General features: G+C 36.6%; 1 protein-coding gene and 1 pseudogene across 1 annotated transcript in view; one reads left to right on the forward strand and one right to left on the reverse strand.

Moving 5' to 3' along the window:
- Nucleotides 1-8,977, reverse strand: part of COL5A2 (collagen type V alpha 2 chain) — a 149,546-nt gene extending 140,569 nt beyond the window's left edge. The window contains exon 1 of the mRNA XM_019633699.1: nucleotides 8,530-8,977. Coding sequence (XP_019489244.1) covers nucleotides 8,530-8,626 — 97 coding nt within the window. The 5' untranslated portion in view covers nucleotides 8,627-8,977. The remainder of the gene's footprint in view (nucleotides 1-8,529) is intronic.
- Nucleotides 8,978-12,982: 4,005 nt separating this feature from the next.
- LOC109377363 (60S ribosomal protein L12 pseudogene) lies at nucleotides 12,983-13,569 on the forward strand (annotated as a pseudogene).
- Nucleotides 13,570-19,071: the final 5,502 nt, after the last annotated feature.

Raw genomic sequence — 19,071 nt, forward strand, 5'->3', positions numbered from 1 at the left:
GAAAAATGAAGACTTACTGCAAAGTCTGGGAAAAGATGGTCACCCCTCCTACTGTATCCAAATAGTACTGAGGGCTGCCTTGTAAATCCCTGTGCAGTGAAGCAATTCTTCTCATTCCAAATGCAACCCAGAGCAAAGCAGTGTGGAAAATAAGCTTCCAATTTTTATTAGAGACTTTTATGACTATCATATTTTCAGAAAGTAAACTCTGAGACAGAGCTGGTAGACAGGCATGTGGTAACACTGGGGCATGGAGTAGATCGTGCTTGGCTTGCTCACATACTGGGAAAAATTGCAGAGAAGGAAATGTGTGTGGGGGTGTGAAACAGGAGAAGGTGGAGTGATGTTTCAAATCACATGGCCATTAGAAAGTCTGCAATGGAAAGACGTTTTAGTTTCTTTTGTCTTTTCCAGTAGTAAATCTACACAAGGAGACAATACAATAAATCTCTTCTATTTGAATAATAAACTTTTTAAATAGGCTTAAAATATAGCCCATTTCATATTCAATAAAAATATTGATGTATAGTCAAAATGATCAGAACGTAGATAAAATTTGCATTTTAAGTTTTACACTATACTTTAATATCTTTGAAAGCAAATAATTTTAATTTTTTTCCATAACAGCTAACAATTTGGTTCTCATAATCACCTTATACGCATTTATTATTATTGCCATATTATTAAATAGTAATGGAGTTATAGTACAACAATAGTTTGATGATGTCCTACTGTTTGTTGGGAGCCATACTAATATATAGGTGATTTATATATATGATAGTCTTCATGGTAATTATTTAAGGTAGATATTATTATTTCATTTTTATAGTTGAAGAAGGAAAAAAAATGAGAAAATTGCCCAAGATTATGCAAATATAATTTGCAAAACCTGAATTTGATATCAATTCACTCATACTTGAATGAATAAATGATGGAAATATTTTTAAAAATAATATTCATTTGGCATATATGCATGGAATAACTATTATGTACCTAATACATAAAATAAATTCATGACATGGAGTGAAACCTGGAAACTAGAGGTACAAAAAAGGAAATGTGTGTGTGTGTGTGTGTGTGTGTGTGTGTGTGTGGTGGGAGGTGGGAACTACAAGTAATTCCTTATTTTAAGGTAAAGAATGACGGCTGATGTGACTGAAATTCTAGAAATGGGCCAGATCATGGAAGGTCTTGTATGCCATGCTCAGGAGCTTGAACATCATTTTTTCTTCAAGTTATGGGAGTCAATCAAGGTTTTAAGGAAGGTATGACATGATCAGATTTTAGTTATATATCACAATGACAACAGAGGGCATCTATATGAGCATGCGTACAGGTGGGAAGTGGACAGCTGGAAGGCAAGGAGATGAATTTAGATGTTATTGCAACAATCTAGGGATTACTGCAATAATGATGATGACAGCCAGAACTTCAGTATTTGTGGTAGGAAAGGAAAAGTATATTTGAAAAATATTTAATAGGTAAAATGTAGAATTTTGTGACTAATTGGGATTTTGCTTGAATGATCAGGTATGGTGGCGTTGCCATTAACTGATATAAGGACTACATAAAAAAGGTGACCGTGTCTTGGAGGAAAGATGAGTTGAGTTTTTGGATACACTTAATTTGAAGTGGTTATGGCCCATCCAGTGGGAAGCTGGGTATTCTAAAGTTCATGGGGAAGGTCGGGGTTGGAGAGAGAGATGTGAGTTATCAGCATTTAGCTGAAGAGGAAAACCTGGGGAGCGAGTATGATTCCCAGATGATCTAGGAAGAGAATATACAGAGAGGACCATTGAACTAAATCCTATGAGGAAACAAAGTGCTAAGGGATATAGGAGGAGAAAGAGCCCGTGAAGCTGAGAGGGAAAGGTCAGGTAGGTAGAGGGAGAACCTTCGGAGAATAGCCTTTCAGGAAAGCTGAAGTGGTGAATGATATCACATAAAAGAAGAAGGCCTAATAAGAGATGAAAGGACCCCACTGGAACCTCTCACATGTCCGTCCTCATCTTACTAGACCACCTCAAATAGAATGGAGGGGCAAAAATCAGAGTGCAGTGGGGTAAGTGAGGACATGGAGACAGAAATAAAACTGTACTGCTCCTTTAAAGCAAATGGGCTAAGAAGAAAGAGAGGGTGGGAGCCAGAAAGGCCCTGAGAGAGAGCTGAGCTTGTTTACGGGCTAAGGGGAAAGAGCCCACAGAAAGGAAGTAGTTGAAGTTATGGAAAAGAGAGCATGATTGTGGAGCAGTTCCCTTAGGGTATGGAGAATGGACAAAATACAGAAGAACCAATCCAGAAGGTCCCTCAAAACAAATTCAAAGATTTGGTGAAAGTGAAAAATAGGCCACTAAGGTTTGTAATCTGTGATGACTGAAATCGGATTGTAATATCACTTTCTGTGTCTCATTTAAGTGCTTTAAAATTACCTTCAGGTAATGTTCCCAAATGATCCTCCTATGGGTCTCATCAGATTGGCAGGGCTGTGTACAATTTCCCCAATTTTAGAGGAGGACCCAAAGGTTCAGCAAGGTTAAAGGGCTCTCTCTTCAGGTTGCAAAACTGCTAACTAGCAGAGATGGACCAGAATCCAGGTGTTCTCCCAGTGATGGCTGGACTGAGCTTAATTCACTTACTGAAGATTGTGTACTACAACAAGGCTATGATGCTTATGTTCAAGCAATGTTTCCACCGAGAATACAGCCTGTTGTCATCTTGAAACTAAATTTATAACTCTGATTGAGCAGACACAAAAATTAATGGAAAAGAAAATAATGAATAGTGACTGTCCTTACTCCTTCCTAGACCTAAACTTTAAAAAAAGAGCATATGAACATTTTTGAGTTTGAACATTATACAAGAAAGCTGTAGAAACAAATTTCCATTAATATATTAATATTAATGTATTAATATTGTTAACATTACTACCTTCTCTGTAGAAGATAACATGTGGGTAAAGAAAAACTTGTGCTATTATAATTTCCATAATATAGTGTTCCTTAGAGAATATATTCAGTACAAGGTGAAACCACCTTGATTTCTTTCAAAGGGTTAAGCTTTAAACATAAAAACACTAAGGCTGCCAATATGGTCACAACTTTAAGGGAAAATTTTCCATAGGGCACACTTACCCCTTTGTCCCCCATGCAAATGCCAAGAGTATATACTCTTCTAAATACTGAATATAATAGCTCAACAGTCTTACATGAAATTGAGATGAAATATACATGAAATTTACACAAAAAGAAAATTAAGAGGAAAACTCACTTGTCAATATTTTCCTAACAATTCCATTCTTATATAAACTTGTGCTTGCCTAAATTTATATAATAGATCACTTAATAATGAACAATTTCAGGGGTTGTTTTTTTTTTACCTTAACATTACTATATCTCTCATATGTAAATCTAAACTTTTCAATGTTGTGATCCAAGGCAAATGACACTAGGTCACTGATCCATTTTTAAACATTTTCTGAATGCCATATAAGGCCAAGTGATGATGCATGAATTATCCTTGAGGTAGGAGCAAACTGTTGATTAAAAAAAGATTTCATTCCGTGGTCACAGATTAACATGACTCCAATCTTCTAAGTCCCAGGTCCTCAAAATAAAACTTTCTGTTTTTACCTCACATGCTTAACTATGTGCATTTCTAGAATGATCAACACAATGAATTTCAGAGCTACAGTGATAGTGCTAAAAGTGTGAACAGCAGGAAGTAGAAGCGAGAAGAGAAAATGAAAACTATATATTCACCTAGAAATAAGTTTTTATAACTTTTGTCCTTTGTATGGAATGATTTACCTACCCCACCAAGAGGAGAAATTGCACCTTGATTTTTCCAAAAATGATGGTGAATTTGCAATCGTTTATCGACAAACTTTAATTAGGTAGCCTTACAAGTGTAAGGAATAACTAGAAAAGCAAATTATTATCAAAGTCACAGTATATAGCCTTGGAACAAGAGGCCTACTGGTCCACATCAAGATCAAAAGCATGTTAGGCAGAGATTTAATACAGTGGTTCACCAATATAAATCAGTATCACCTAGAAAGCTTCCCAAATCCCATTCAAACCTACTAAATCAGGATATTTGGAAAGAAAGGAGCCTAGAATCTATATTAGTAACAAGCTCTGCAAGTGGTTCTTTATACAGGCAACTTAATACTTATTTGTGGATTGCTTACCATCTAACCTAAAGAATTATGGTCAAAACATTACACATTGTGCTTGTCAATACAAAGCATTCACTATATCCATCAGTCTACAAATATACTATATATATATATATATATATATATATATATATATATATATGTATGTATGTATATATACTCTTCAAAATAAAATCTCACTTTAGTTTGGATAAGAATTGTAATTACTCCTAAATTTATCTGAAAAGAATAAGGAAACAAAGAATTGCTAACTAATATTTGAGAGCCATTCAGTGTTCTTGGCTTTGTAGTCTACTCAGAAGTGAACAATAACCAGGGTAGATCTGGTCACTCAACAATATTTTTTGTCCACTAAAACCAGAAGATCTATTCCACTGAAAATGGCTGACACTTATGCTAGTTGTGGTCAGGACTATAGTTGCCCCCTGATAGTTATTGTCCCTTTTACAGCCGTCATAACATACATAACCCAATAGAGAACATTGCCAGGGCCACCCAGCTAAAAGACCCCATTTCCTAGTTGCCTTTGTAAGTTTGTGTGACCATATGACTAAATCATGGCCAGCTGCGAGTAAGTCAAAATGGTATAAAGATTAAACAATCTCCATTAACCACAGCCTTTCTTTTCTGTTCTCTATACAGATGCCTGGAAAGTAAAGGTAATGGCTGGAACTTCAGCAGTCATCTAGTACCATAGTATCAGCATTTTACCCTGGGATATGAGAGTAGAGAGCTATGAGAGACTAAATCCCTGATGACTTTGTGGAGCCAACATACCAGTCTTTCACTACCCAACTAAAAGCTTCTTTCATAGAAGAAAAAACAACAACACCTTTTTCTTTGTTTGTTTAAACTACTGCATTCTGCTATGTGCAGCTGAACCTAGATTAAAATACCTACTATAAAAGTTTGCATGTACTACATGATCCAAAAGTATCTTATCATTTTTCAATATTAATGAGTTTAAAATAATTTATGAGTGGACAAGTATCCTAAACTATGTATTCCCATTCTCTACCTCTTTTAAAATGATCCCATCCAAGTATTGCTGAGTGTTAAGCATCCATTTCTTCACCTTTGTATTTTAATGATGGCAGACATAGTATATAATATAAATGTAGGAGACCATGATATAGAAAGGATTGTAGAGCCTCTCATCTCTTAGTAATGAGAAGTTGGTTTGGGTCCAGGATATCAGTGTAGGGCTGCAACAAGAGGGTTGCTAATTTACAATCCATGAGCCAGACTTGGCACTCAGATATATTGTATTTGGCTTATGCAGTGCTTTCTGAAAATGTGAGTTTCAAATGCCTGAAAGTGGGCATGCATCTTCAGTTCTCCACAGGTCCATCAGTACGTGTTGATGCATTAACACTCTCTTGCTTTGCTTGTTTATGTTACCTGTCTGGCTTCTGAAAAGCATTGACATTTACAGTCTCTGGAAATAAAATGGTACATTTCTGCACCTTCCTTCCTCTCCATTGCTCCTGTTATTGAATCCATGATTGACAACAAAGACTATTTTCTAATGTTAAGTATGTCCACTTCTAATAACAATAACGTATATAACTCATTAGGTGTTAGACCTTTATTTAGGAATATAAAAATTACTATAAATGGTCTAGTATTTTCTCCTACAAAAAAACAAATGGAGCCTTTCAAAGCACCCCCTACCTCAAACACACACACACACACAAAACTCATGAAAAGCGATTTTGTCATCAATGCTGATTTTTGTTACTTAACAGTTTCATCTAAAGTTAGCCCAACTCCCAAACTTTCTCCTTTCAGTTCCTACAAATTTAAACAATCAATTCAGTTCTTAAAATGTACTGAGAAGTAGTAACGATTTTGGAGTAAAAGGCCTAAAACTTTATTTACTTCCTTTAATCTCATTATTCATAAGTATTTATATCAGGCAAGCACTATACTTATGTTTTGCATTCCCAGTAAATAACCACAGTCAAATAGAGAGAAAAAAATACCTTGAAGTCTTAAAAAGAAAAAAGAAAACTTTGTAAATATGTACTTACATGTGATAACAGGCCTCTACATTTTCAAGAGGACATATTTGTACACAAAGTCAATATTGTCTGACTTAGTTATAGCTAAAGTTGGTGGCGGGGGGGCGGGGGGGAGTACTTGTTTTGCAAGTATGCCTTAGATACCTCTTTACTTTAAAGCATCTACCTAACTTTACTCTTCCTCAAACCTAAAATCACATGGAACTCAAAATCCTGACACTGTTATTATTAAGTTCTGACAAGACTGAACAGGGAAATAAAGTATTGACAAGTATCCATATACTATAAATTAAACCAAACTATGTATGATCAGTGCACTACAAGTTATGTAGCTCTAGATTCTGAAATTCTTTCCTGGATTACCTTTAATTAGGGGCATAGCTACTTTTTTTTGCTATTGAAATTTATCACATGTATTCTTAGTTTTATTGAGTAAATAGAGGAATTTATTTTTTGCAATATGTGTGCAAGCAACTGCTCTTTTTCTGTAAAATATGATATTTGGAGTTCCAGTTTCTGTGCTGGTTAGTTACATTGAGGGAAGAGGGCTTGATATGGAGTCGGGGACATTTTTGCACCAAGCATCACATTCCTAACATTTATGTAAATTAGTACTGAGAAAAATTAAGCTCTGCCCATTTTTCAGGAACACCTACAGAATAATTACAACTATTGAAGACAATCTTTTAACATATAGCCTATTCCATAACCTTATGAAACATACCTTTAGTTTAGTCAAATGTTCAAGTATTTTCATACTTTATAAAAATTATTTATTTTAAAATATATTAACAAGGAAAGTTGTATTAAGTTTTAAATTAAAGTTGGTTATTTGGTGGGGGAGGGGAGTCAACTGTTCCTTTTATAATCAGAATTTCTATTTGTGTAGTAATTTTCTGTATTTCCCCCCTTCCCTGACTTCTTCTTCCTATTCAGTTATCTTCCCCACCCTTCCAAACAATGAATGTTTTTCTCACCATTACAAGGAAACTCGATAGTTTTAACTTTTATAAATTGCTTGATTTTTAAAACAAAAAGTAACATAAAGAGTTCCAAGATTTTAGAAAGTGCCCCCTCTATGGGACTCTGGACAGACTGTTGGGTATTCATCCAAATTTTTATTTTCACTCTTTAAATGTGTTTTAGAACTTGTGGTCTCTATGTTAATTTTATAAACATCATCAGAGCAAAACTACAGAGAAGCAGGTATTAAAACACACACACACACACACACACACACACACACACACAAATATGTTAAAACAGTAACAGAAAAGTTTAATAAATGTGCTAAGTTTTAAAAGCTCAAGCTTGATGTTAAATAGTTATGAAAATCTATAATGACCTATTATAAAAGAGTATGTTTTTTAACTACCAGCCCTGGAGAGGAAAAATTTAATAATCAGTGGAATCAATTTAAATGTTTTCTTATATTCTATTAACAGCCATGCATTTTTGCTTAATCATACAGTATCGCCCAACCCTAACATATGCAAATTGCAAAGGAAAAAAAAAATTGGTAACCAGGCAGATTTGTCTTAAATGAAAAGAAACTTGCATCTAAAGGATAATGTCCATACATATACTCAGTGATAAATAAATTACATATAAGGCACGCCGATTTCCTGCCTTCACCATCCAACAGGCAACCATCACTGTCCTGATAATCAAGTCAGTAGGGTGGGAAAATACCACTGTTTAAGAAATCTGGCTCCAATCAGCCTCTGTCCATGGAGAAATAAAGGAGGCTGTCTCTCAGGAAGCAAAAGCGATTTTAAGATCACAAATGCAAATGGGAAAGAAGTGAAAGTCTGTAAAGAAAAAAGAATTAAGGAGCCAAAGACAAAGAAAAATCAGTTATCAGGCTGGCTACAGAGGTTTTTCTAAACAAAGAATTTTATGAAGCAGCTGAAGTTCCGTACAAAAAAAAAAAAAGACTCCACCCTTCCCAGCTTCTGCTGCGACTTTTCCTCGCTCTGAAAAACCAGCCCACAGAACAGAACTCCTCTAACTGAAAGCGCCTTTAAGGGCTCCGTTTTAAGCATTCTTCTTGTCTTTTAAACGTCCCACTCTCCACACTCAGGCAAAAGGACTTGTCCTAGGTTTTCCCAGAAATACTCCGTAGTGTACTCTTCCCAAGGCAGATCGAGGAGAAGCTGCGGACTCACAAACATCCCTATTGTCTTCCAAGCCGTTTCCAGGTGCTGTCAGCCCCCTTCTCAACTTCAAACCAGAACCTCCTCTTCACGCTCTTCCTGCGGCTTAACATTCCACCTATTCCCCAAACCTAGTGATAAACACCACAGGCAAAGCAAACGGCAAACTCACCATTCTCGTCTTCTTCCTGGGCTTTTATTGAGACAAATTGCACTAATAAAACAGTAAGAATGAGGAGAGGTCTTGCTTCCACCCAGTTTGCCATCATGTCTAAATATTAGACATGTGGGTCCTCTTGGGAGTGAAAAGTAGATTCTAAGGTTATTGTAGCACCATGAAGTCAACTGCGGGCTCTTTCAGCACCAGCCCCAGGGCAGCCTCTGCAAACCCCCTTTTTCAGCACCAGCTCCAGCACAGACTGCGAAAACTTTTTTCAAGCGATGCAGCTTTAAATAGGAAGAATGCTGCCTCCACTTCTTTTCCTGCCCCTTTTCAGCTTGTTCAGGCTCATAACCATCCAGTGTCTGCCAAGCAACGGTCTGATTGATGGTAAACAACCAAATCAGAACACACGCCTCTGTGCCTTCAACTGTCCCTGTTTCATTTATGTTTTAAACATAAATGGAGCTTCATCACAGAAACAAACATTTATTGCTCTTTTTTTATTTCATTTCAAAAGCCTGTGAGAGGGAGTCTTTATTCTCCCCGCCCTAACCTTTCCCCCAGACACACACCCCTTAACTTTTTCCCTATAAGCTGAAAAAGACATTAGGAAAGAAATACAGCCTTTCAGCCTTGTTTTTGGCATCTAGGAAACTCACGACTCTTGTCCACCTTACACTCTCAAAGGATCAAATTTTAACCCTTTCTTTTGACTAAAGAGGAAGTATCCCTGTTCCCCTGCCAGATCCTGTTTCTTTTCCCAGGTTTCTGGAAGGAAACTATTAAAAGTGTGACCTGGTAAAGTCCTGCTGAAGAAACTGTTTTAGACAAATGTGTAATGCATCATACTTGAAGTTAAGATCCTCTCCTTATCTCTCCATCTCTCTTGTTTAGGGGGACACATCTTCAGGTCCCAGAGAGCTTTATTATGTAGGAAATCGCCTACTCTGCTAGTGTAAAGGAACAGGAAGTACACTGCCTTTGGATGCAGAAAGCTTTGCTTCAAACATTAGCTCGGCCACTCACCAATTTTGTAAACACCAAGTCCTTTATCTCTGTGCACTCCAATTTTCTCATCTGAGTAAAGGGCTTTGCCCTGACCAGTGTACAGGTTTTAGTGACACTAAAATGAGTAATATATTATTAACCAAGTTCCAAATTGCAAAGAGCTACATAAAAGTAGATGGTGGTGTTATTATCCCTAAACCAGCTTTTCAGGGAATATGGTAGTCCCAGTTGCACATGCCATTTAAGAGCAATGTCCATGAACTTTTGTCCCATATTCATGCTTGCCAAGATCTTACTGACCTCAGAGCATTCTATATAATCTAATACATTTGCTACCTTGAGTCCACCTAGAATCAGAATTGCTGCTCTCTACAATACAGGTGAGTCGACTGTTGATAGTTACTCAGCAATGAGCAGGCACTCTGCACTGCGAGGAAGAGCATAACACCAAAGTGAAAGCCATGCCCACTGCCTTCAAGGAACACATGTAGACACTAAGAAAATAAGCATGAAACAAAGAAATATACGCCCAAGCATATATTGTGAGGTGTATTAAGCCTAGTGGAAATTCAGAGAAAAGAAGAGAGTGTAGTGTGAGATTAGGTAAGTAATGCATTATTACAACTTTCCTTAATAGAAGAAATCCAAGAAGTTTTTAATTTTAGCTTTGGAACTAGTATCTCTGGAGAAGTATTCCAGAAGAGATCAGCTTTCCAAGTAAGCAGCTCTAAAACCATGCCTCTCATTTTCACCTAGACATGTCTCATTTCAATTACTTCTGTCACCACCACACTGTTCCCCAGGGGTGGCCTGCTCCCATTAAAATGAATAGACTAAGTAAGGATCAAAAATTGCCCTTCAACTAATTTTTTCTAGAATGCTTGAAAGACCAGCATTTGAAAACACCTAGCTAAATATTCAGAAAGAACATCAGGAAAATTAATGCAGGTAAAAAAATTTATTCTCTAGCACGCCAGACATAAACACCCCAATACCAAAGGGATAGCACAATTTTCAGGTATCTTGTGTGGAATCTTAATAGAAGTGCAGAGACAAAGGGCATTTATGGAGAATCTGCACCTCTCAGAAAATGTTCTAGATGCTGAGGATACAAAACTAAGATCACAGGACTTGTAGCAGAATCAGTGTGCATAAATGCTCAGTGCTTGCTTGACCAGTATCAGTATCTGTTACTAAAACAGCTATCATTAGCTTATCAATACAGCTATTTTAAATTTAACCTTGAACAGAGCTTTTATAAGAAAGATTAAAATCACAGCGCAACCTCTCACAATCCCCTCCAGTTTCAGGGTCTGCTTCCCGGCTACCAAAAACTCATGGTATGACAGGAGGGTAGCAAACATTTGTAGGAAAGCTGAAATAAATTGTTCTCTCATGTCCTTGCGAGCTTTGCTACTTGGGCTTTTCCTCTATGTTTGGCTGTAGGATACTATTGTACATTCAATTTGGAATACAGATATTGACCAGGTGTGTCTGCCTAACAGACATGGCTGAATTCAGAATAGAGAACTTGACCATTTCTTAGTCCTTGAAGAACTGATTCTAGGCCTCAGTACTTGAGTGTGGAGCTCAGAAATCTGTAGCAATTCCAACGAAGCCCATCCCAAGTGTTCATGTAATACTATGTGCCTAATGGGTGAATTTTCACCAGTTCTATGTTTCATAGCAACCTGCAAAGATATTTAGTATTTTTCTCAAGTCATATATAAGGAATTATATGTGGTTCAAAGCAGTTTACTTGCTCAAGTTTGCTCAGCTAATAAGTGGTAGATTTATGGTTCTATTTCAGAGATGTCTAACTACAAAGTAAGTGGTCTCACTGCTTCCTGAACTCTTAGATTCCCTAACCCCAATACTTCCAACTTCAGAGGAAAAGGGGCCCTGGTGCCCTTCAGGGTTGATCCTTTCCTCTGCACGTTTTGTTTTTTGTTGTTTTTTTTTTAAATGATAGTACAGTTGATATACAATATTATATCCCTCTGTACTCTCTGTCACTTCCCTCTACATCTCCTTCAGGACACTACTCTTTCAGTCCCCTCTCTTTCCTCAAAAAAGAGACAAACAAAACAGGTTTTCCTTACCTCCATATCTTCTAGTATTTTTTCCTTCTACTCCTTCACCTCCCAGTTATCCTTCACCCTGAGAGTCAGGATATCATCACCAGCCCTGCAAAAGACAACAACACCCCTTTGTTGATAAATCCAAAGATCTTGCTTTCACCCCGTATAGTGTTTGATACTCAAACTACTCCCTTCTTGCTGAAACTCTTTCCTCCCAAGGCTTCCTGGTCTCCCATCGTCCTCTTACACCCCTTGCTTTTCTGGTAAAATTTCTTTTGCTAATTCCTCTCAGAAAGTTATTGCACTCACCACTATTGTAGTATCAGCTTTTGCCCCTCCTTGCCCTGGTCTTGGGCTATACTATTAGATAGCCTGACACTGTTTCTATTTACATGCTAATGACTTCCTGTCAGGGCTTCTCTCCTGCTACACTCCTGTATTTCTAAGTGCCTGCATTGAAATGAAACTCAGAGTCGAAAATGAAACCATTATCTTCCATTTATACCAATTAATATGACCCCCATTATCCTTGGCCCAAAGGGAGGAGAACATTCTTCCTTCTCCCTCAACCCACATCCAATTGGTCACATAGTCTTCTTGATTTTGTTGTGTATTTGTCGCTCAATTACTTCCCCTTTCTTAAAAAACTAAATTAACTCCCAAGCACTTACAAGATATAGTAACATATTTTGAAATAGTAATAATAATGAAGAAGAGAATAATTCCTACATCTTGGTTCCCATCTCCTTTTGCTTTCTTCTTTTGGCTTCAGCCATTGGAAATAGATTCTCCTGGGCACATAAGCAGTTTCACACCTCAGAATTTTGCTCTGGCTCTGACCTTTTCCTGATATAACCATCCCCCTGGTTAAATTCATTTCCTCATTCAACAAATATCTGTTGAGTATCTACTATTTGCCAAATTCTACTCAAGACACTAAGGATATAGCTGTGAACAACACGGACAAGATCCCTGATGCTATGATGCTTACCACCTTGAGTGGACAAAGAGCAATAATTAAGTGAGCAAACAAGGTAATTCCAGACAGTTATACGTGATGAAGGAAATAAAGAGTGTGCTGTTTTAGAGTTGCTCATAACTTGGTGCTGGGAAGGGTGCTACATACAGATAGGGCCATCAGGGTAGACCCATTTAAGAAGGTAATAGTGAATCTGAGACCTAAAATTTGAAAAGGATCTATCCCTGGAAACCTGGGGGGTGGNGGGAGGGGGCGGGAATGGCATTCCAAGCAGAAGGAACAAACATCAGGTATGAGTGGCCTGGAATGGTGTATTAATTTTCTATAGTTGCCATAAAAATGACCAAAAACTTGATATCTGGAGTAGTTGAAGGGTCTTCTGGACTTTCGGCTTTCTGCTGGGAGGAGACCAAGACACAACTTCCTTTGGTTGCCCAGAACCCAGGTTCATCGGACATCAGCCACCAGCATCATGCCACAGAAGTTTGACCCCAACAAGATCAAAGTCGCATACTGAGATGCACAAGTGGGGAAGTTGGTGCCATGTCTTCCTTGGCCCCATGATTGATCCCCTGGGTCTGTTTCCAAAAAAGGTTGGTGATGACATTGCTAAGGCAGCTGGTGACTGAAAGGATCTGAGGATGACAGTGAAACTGACCATTCAGAACAGACAGGCCCAGATTGAGGTGGCACCTTCTGCCTCTGCTCTGATCAACAAAGCCCTCAAAGAACCACCAGAAGACAGAAAGAAGCAAGCAAACAAACAAAACAAACAAACAAAAAAGCATTAATCACAATGAAAATATCACTTTTGATGAGATTGCCAACATTGCCGGACAGACGCCTAACTGAACTTTAGCTAGAGAAGTCTCTGGAACCATTAGAAAGATCTTGGGAACTGCCCAGTCTGTGGGCTGCAATGTTGCTGGCCACCACCCTCATGACATCAACAGTGGTATAGTGGAAGGCCCAGCTAGTTAAGAACTACAAAAGAGAGTATTTCAATTAAAAATCATTTGATAACCAAAAAAAAAAAAAAAATGACCACATTCTTAGAGTGGCTTAAAGTAATACAAATGTATTATTAACTTACAGTTCTGCAGGTCACCTGGGCTAAAATTAAGATGTCACAGGCCTGCATTCTTTTTCAGAGGTTCTAGGGGAGAGTCCGTTTCCTTGTCTAGAGATCAGCCACTTCCTCCATCTTCAAAGCCAACAACATAGCATTCTCTGACACTACTTTTGTAGTCATATTTCTTTCTCTGACCACAGCCAGGACGAGGTTTCCCACTCTTAAAGACAAATGTGACTGCACTGGGTCTACCTGAATAATCCAGGATAATTTCCCCCATCTAAAGATCCTTAATCACATCTGCAAAGTCCTTTTTGACATGTAAGGTAACATATTCACAGCTTTGGAGAATTAGGACATAGATATCTTTACAAGACCATTCTTCCTCCTACCAAAGGTAGGAATAAACTTTAAGTGTGCAAGACTAGAAAGAAAGCCGTTATGGCTGCCCTAACATGATATAAATTTGGAGGCAAGGCCTGTCATTAAAGTCTAAGAGGTCATGGGAAGGAGTTTGGATTTTTTCTTTTCTTTTTGAACAAGCAATGAGAATCCAATGAAAAGCTTTTAAACAGAGGAATGACATGCCCTAATTATTTACTGATTTTTTTTTTAATCTGAAAGGCTTCTGAAAAATATAGCAAGGCAAAGATGGAAGTGAGGATACCAACTAAGAAGCACTTTTAGTCTGAGAGACAATGGTGGCTTGGACTAGGGAAGTGCTTTGGAAATAGACAGCAGCAGACAAATTCAGGTTATATTTTGGAAATAAAATTGTTAATTAATTCAGAGAAATTAGATCAAGGGAGAAACAGAGGAGGACACCTCTGCCAACTAAGTGGATGACAGAGCCGACACAGATCAAGTGTTGCCACACTGACGAACAGCCTGCTCCTTCGTGGAACTGACCACCATGTTCTGTACAGCCCACTCTAACATCACCCTATGTTTACATGTGTTTCCCTTAACACACTGAAACCTACCTGATAGACACAGTTTTGTTACTTATATTTGCCCAAAAGTTATTTGTTGAACACATATAGTTTGGTTAAAGAATCAGTAGAAGTTGATGAATGAATGGCCATGAGAGAAGTGGCAATGAGCATAAATAAAAATGATTCTGTCAACCCCAGAGGGTTAGGGAAATGATGGTCCTAGTGAAAGAAATATCTAAGCAAGGAAGAGAAACTGGTAATAGAGTAGAAGGGCACAGAACTGAGGTAGGTGCATCTCTGCACATACAGCATACCCATAATTTTTGAACAGAAAAATACTGCATGTTGTGACTATACTCTGGCCAAAAGCCATTGTGAAAATCATCATCATCATCATAATGGCTAGAATACATTAAGTACTTACTATATGTCAAATGCTATGTAAGCACTTTATACATATTAATTAACATAATCCCCAAATCAATGCTAAGAGATAGGTGCTATTAATTTCCCTATTTAACAGATGAAGAAAGGAAATCGAGGCTCACAAGAGCTAAATAACGTTCATGATGTCATATGTCAAGTAATGACTAGATCCAAGTTTGGAACTCTAGCTGCACAGTTTTTTTTCTTAGCATGGAGTTGAGGTTCAAAGAAATTATATGATGTTTATTTCCTTAAGTTAAACTTCACTGATTTTTTTTTTTTACAATAAATGACAATACTGGGAAAATCCCTCAAAATGTCTTTCATGTAATATCTTTTCAAGCAAAGAAATATATGAACCAATTAATTTAATTATAAAGCTATCTACATTTAAACTTTACAAATACAGGTTACCTCTATCTAAATATGTGTGCTAAAAATATACATTTTTATATTTAGGCATAATGAGAAATATTTCCTTTTTCATATCATAAATTCTTAACTTCTTAAAATATAAACTTTCATTTTAATCTGGATATTTATATTTTAGCATGTCATATTTTGAGAAGAGTTTCCAATTTTACATTTTAAAATATTATATTTTTGCCTAAAGCAATCAACACTCACATTTAGAAGTCATGAGGAGTCCCATGAGCCAAAATCATAAATGATCTGATAAATAATGAATCGTGTAGCGCCCTACGCACCTTACTCTTTACATACTGTTTGAGTGCACACATACTCTGAGACTCACAAAAACGCAGTAAAATAATGTGAGCAGGATGATCATTCCCATTTAATATTGGGATTCAGAAAGATTAAATGACTTTTTAGCTTCTAAAAAATGCAAACAACAGTCTCAAATATAGGTTTCCCAGTCCTAGCACTCTATCTGCTGTAACTCATGATAATTAAACTATAATTCAAATTTTACTAACTAGGAAGGTAGCATCAAAAGAGACTGCAGACTGGGGATGTAATGTACAGCATGGTGACTACAGTTAATAATAATGTATTGTATACTTAAACTATGCTAAGAATGTAAGTTTTAAGTGTTCCCACCACAGAAAATAAATGGTAACTACATGAGGTGATGGATGTGTTAATTAACTGGATTATAGTTATCATTTCATAATGTATACATATATCAAATCATCACATTGTACACCTTAAATATATACAATTTTATTTATCAACTATAGTTCAATAAAGCTGGAAAAAAAGCAATAATAATAATAAAGTCTGCAGAACTATAGTGGTTATGAGCACAAACTCTAAAGCCAGACTAACAGAATTCAAATCCTGATCCCACCCACCACTTACCAGTTAGTTGACCATGAAACAATTGCATGTCTTCTCTGCAGCTTACTGATCTCATCTGCAAAATGAGAATAAAAATATTACCTACCCCAGTGGGTTGTTATGAGGATTACACGTGTGAAGCTCCTAAGACAATGCCTATCATAAAGGTAATATTATATAAGTTGCTGATTAAATAAAAATAAGTACCTGTGTTAGTGCTCCTTCTAAAAAATATATAATTAGTCATCAATTTAAAACTTGATTATTAAAATTCACTTAGAGACCAAACCCAAGGAAACTAGAAGGAAGTTTACTTATCTACCACTATATACTCCACTCATTTCCTCATTCTGTTATTTTTTTTTCTTTTATGTTGTATTTGGTAAGGCATGTTTTAAATAGATCAAAATTCACCTGTTTAGGGCATACAGTTCTTCTGAGTTTTGACAAATGTACACAATCATGTGACCATCATCACAATCTAGAAAATATTTTCTTCACCCCCAAAGTTCCTCCATTTGGAGTCAATCTTCTCCATCTCAACCCCTGGTACCATTGATCTAATTTCCATTCCTATACCTTTCCTTTTCTAGAGTGTTATATAAATGGAATCACACAATATGTAGCCTTTTGTGTCTGCTTCTGCGATTTATCCATCCTGTTGCATGTATCAGCAGTCATTCCCTTTTTGTTTTAATTTCTATGTTTACATGGCTTTTTATTCTCTCATTTTTAGCCATTATTCTATTATTTATTTATTAAGCCTAATAAATCCTGAAACAAGGATGACTGTTTGTATTGGAATAGACAACTTTCTGTAGCTAAAATGAGAGTCCATGAGTCAGTGCTTCCCCAGAGGGAAAGTTTTTAGATGGCAGCACTAGGTACAAACTACAAAGGGGAAATTGTCCAAAAACTCAATGACACCAAAGGCCGTTTATACCAAATGAGCTTCCTGTACGCCATACACTGCTTTGCAAAAAATTAAGGGTCTAAGACTCTCAAGCTGTTTCAAGAAGTCATTCAGCCCATCAGACTCTGGGTTCTTCCATGGTTCAGTTGACAATTATGTGGCGGCCAGACGTCTGGGAAATGTGTTCTTGGGATGGAGAGGCCAGTAGAGGGCAAGAAAAATCAATAGGACGTATTTTATCACATTTCACAAGTCCATCAGTATTTCATTTATTATTTTAAATTTACCTGTGCATTGTGGCAAACTACTCCCTCAGTCCCTTAGTAACTTTGGTTCTACTTTGCAGAGCTGTGGAATTCTCTGCCTTTGAAAGGAAATGCAAGAAGTTTTTGTAAACTGGCCCTTAAAAAAGGATAACATTTTATATAAACCTGTCATTTTAAGTGTCATTTGTATTGTAGTTCTGTTTTACATTTCATATTCGTGTCCAGTGTTTGAATAAAAATAATTACACCAGTTATAAGTATGTCAGAAGTATTTGATACCAATTTTTAAATACCTTTTTAGATAATGAGTAATAAAAAGATTCATCCCTATCGCTCCCTCCCAAATGCAGGTATATCAAATGGAAAATGGCCAGCTGTGGTCAAATCGTAATGCTAAGAAGCAGATACTTCTGCTCACAAGCCCTACTGTCACAATTCTTTATAAGCACTGTAATAATCATTAAGCTAACAAGACATTATTGACTGAAAACTATGATGCATTTGGATTATAATTTTTAAATACCTTCAAGTAATCAGTGAGTTCACTTTGGTATAAACATACAAATATGGACAAAGATAAGCTCTGGCACAGTCGTTGAAGTCTTAATTAAGTATTAAAATGAGTCATTCTGTAGCCAAGTTTTTCAATGTTCTAAACACCACAAGCGCCCAGTAGTTCATTGATTATATTGCTTAGAAATCAGGAGCATCCGGTATATTTAGCTCATATTGCCTTAATAACTAATTAATTAAAACATGTAGATATCTATCCACAAAAACATCTACACATACAAAAAGAGTTAGTGAACAAGTTCATAAACTTGATTTTGAGTATGTTCTTAAGCGATTGCATCCACATAAATCCGAGCCCTCTTTGACACCCAAGTATAAGAAAATCAAATTCTCCCATCATTTTTTTTAGTAAGTGACTACAAAAAAAAATGAGTTATTATTCCTACTACATATGAAATACTAACACAGGTTTCCCCAGTTAGAAAATGTATTATTTTCATTTAAATTTTTTTTTAAGTATGTGAGTGATACCTCATGAGATTTGAAAGAACACATGGATTTCATTTTCTTGCTTTACAGAGGCTTACTTTTGTTTTCTCTGGAATAATTACAATCATAAGATATTATTGGATGAGCTTTTATAAAATGTGCCTTGTCTTCCCTTTCAGCATCATCTCCACTTCCACGACTTTGGAATGAGAGGAATCTGGAAAATTGTTCCCGGAACAGCTGAAATCTCTTTTCTATGACTATAATACATAGCTAAAACAATCAAGGGACAGTTAGAACATTCGGCAATTTTTCTCCCTGTCAACCTAACAAAAGTTAAATTTATACACATTTATTTATAATTCACGTCTTGCAGTCAATCTCTAAGGCCCATGAGTGCGCTTCAGAAGTCACCATGTACTTCATTTACTAAATTTATTCTAGATTCTGCTCAATTGTTATCACTCTGTGAAAAACTCTCTAAATTATTTCATTTGTTTAGGACATGGAAATCATCAATAACGGGAAGAATTATAAGTCACTGGGGTCCTAAGGCGTGAGCATCAG

The sequence above is a fragment of the Hipposideros armiger genome, unplaced genomic scaffold, assembly GCF_001890085.2.
Source record: "Hipposideros armiger isolate ML-2016 unplaced genomic scaffold, ASM189008v1 scaffold_1376, whole genome shotgun sequence".
Classification (NCBI taxonomy): Eukaryota; Metazoa; Chordata; class Mammalia; order Chiroptera; family Hipposideridae; genus Hipposideros; species Hipposideros armiger.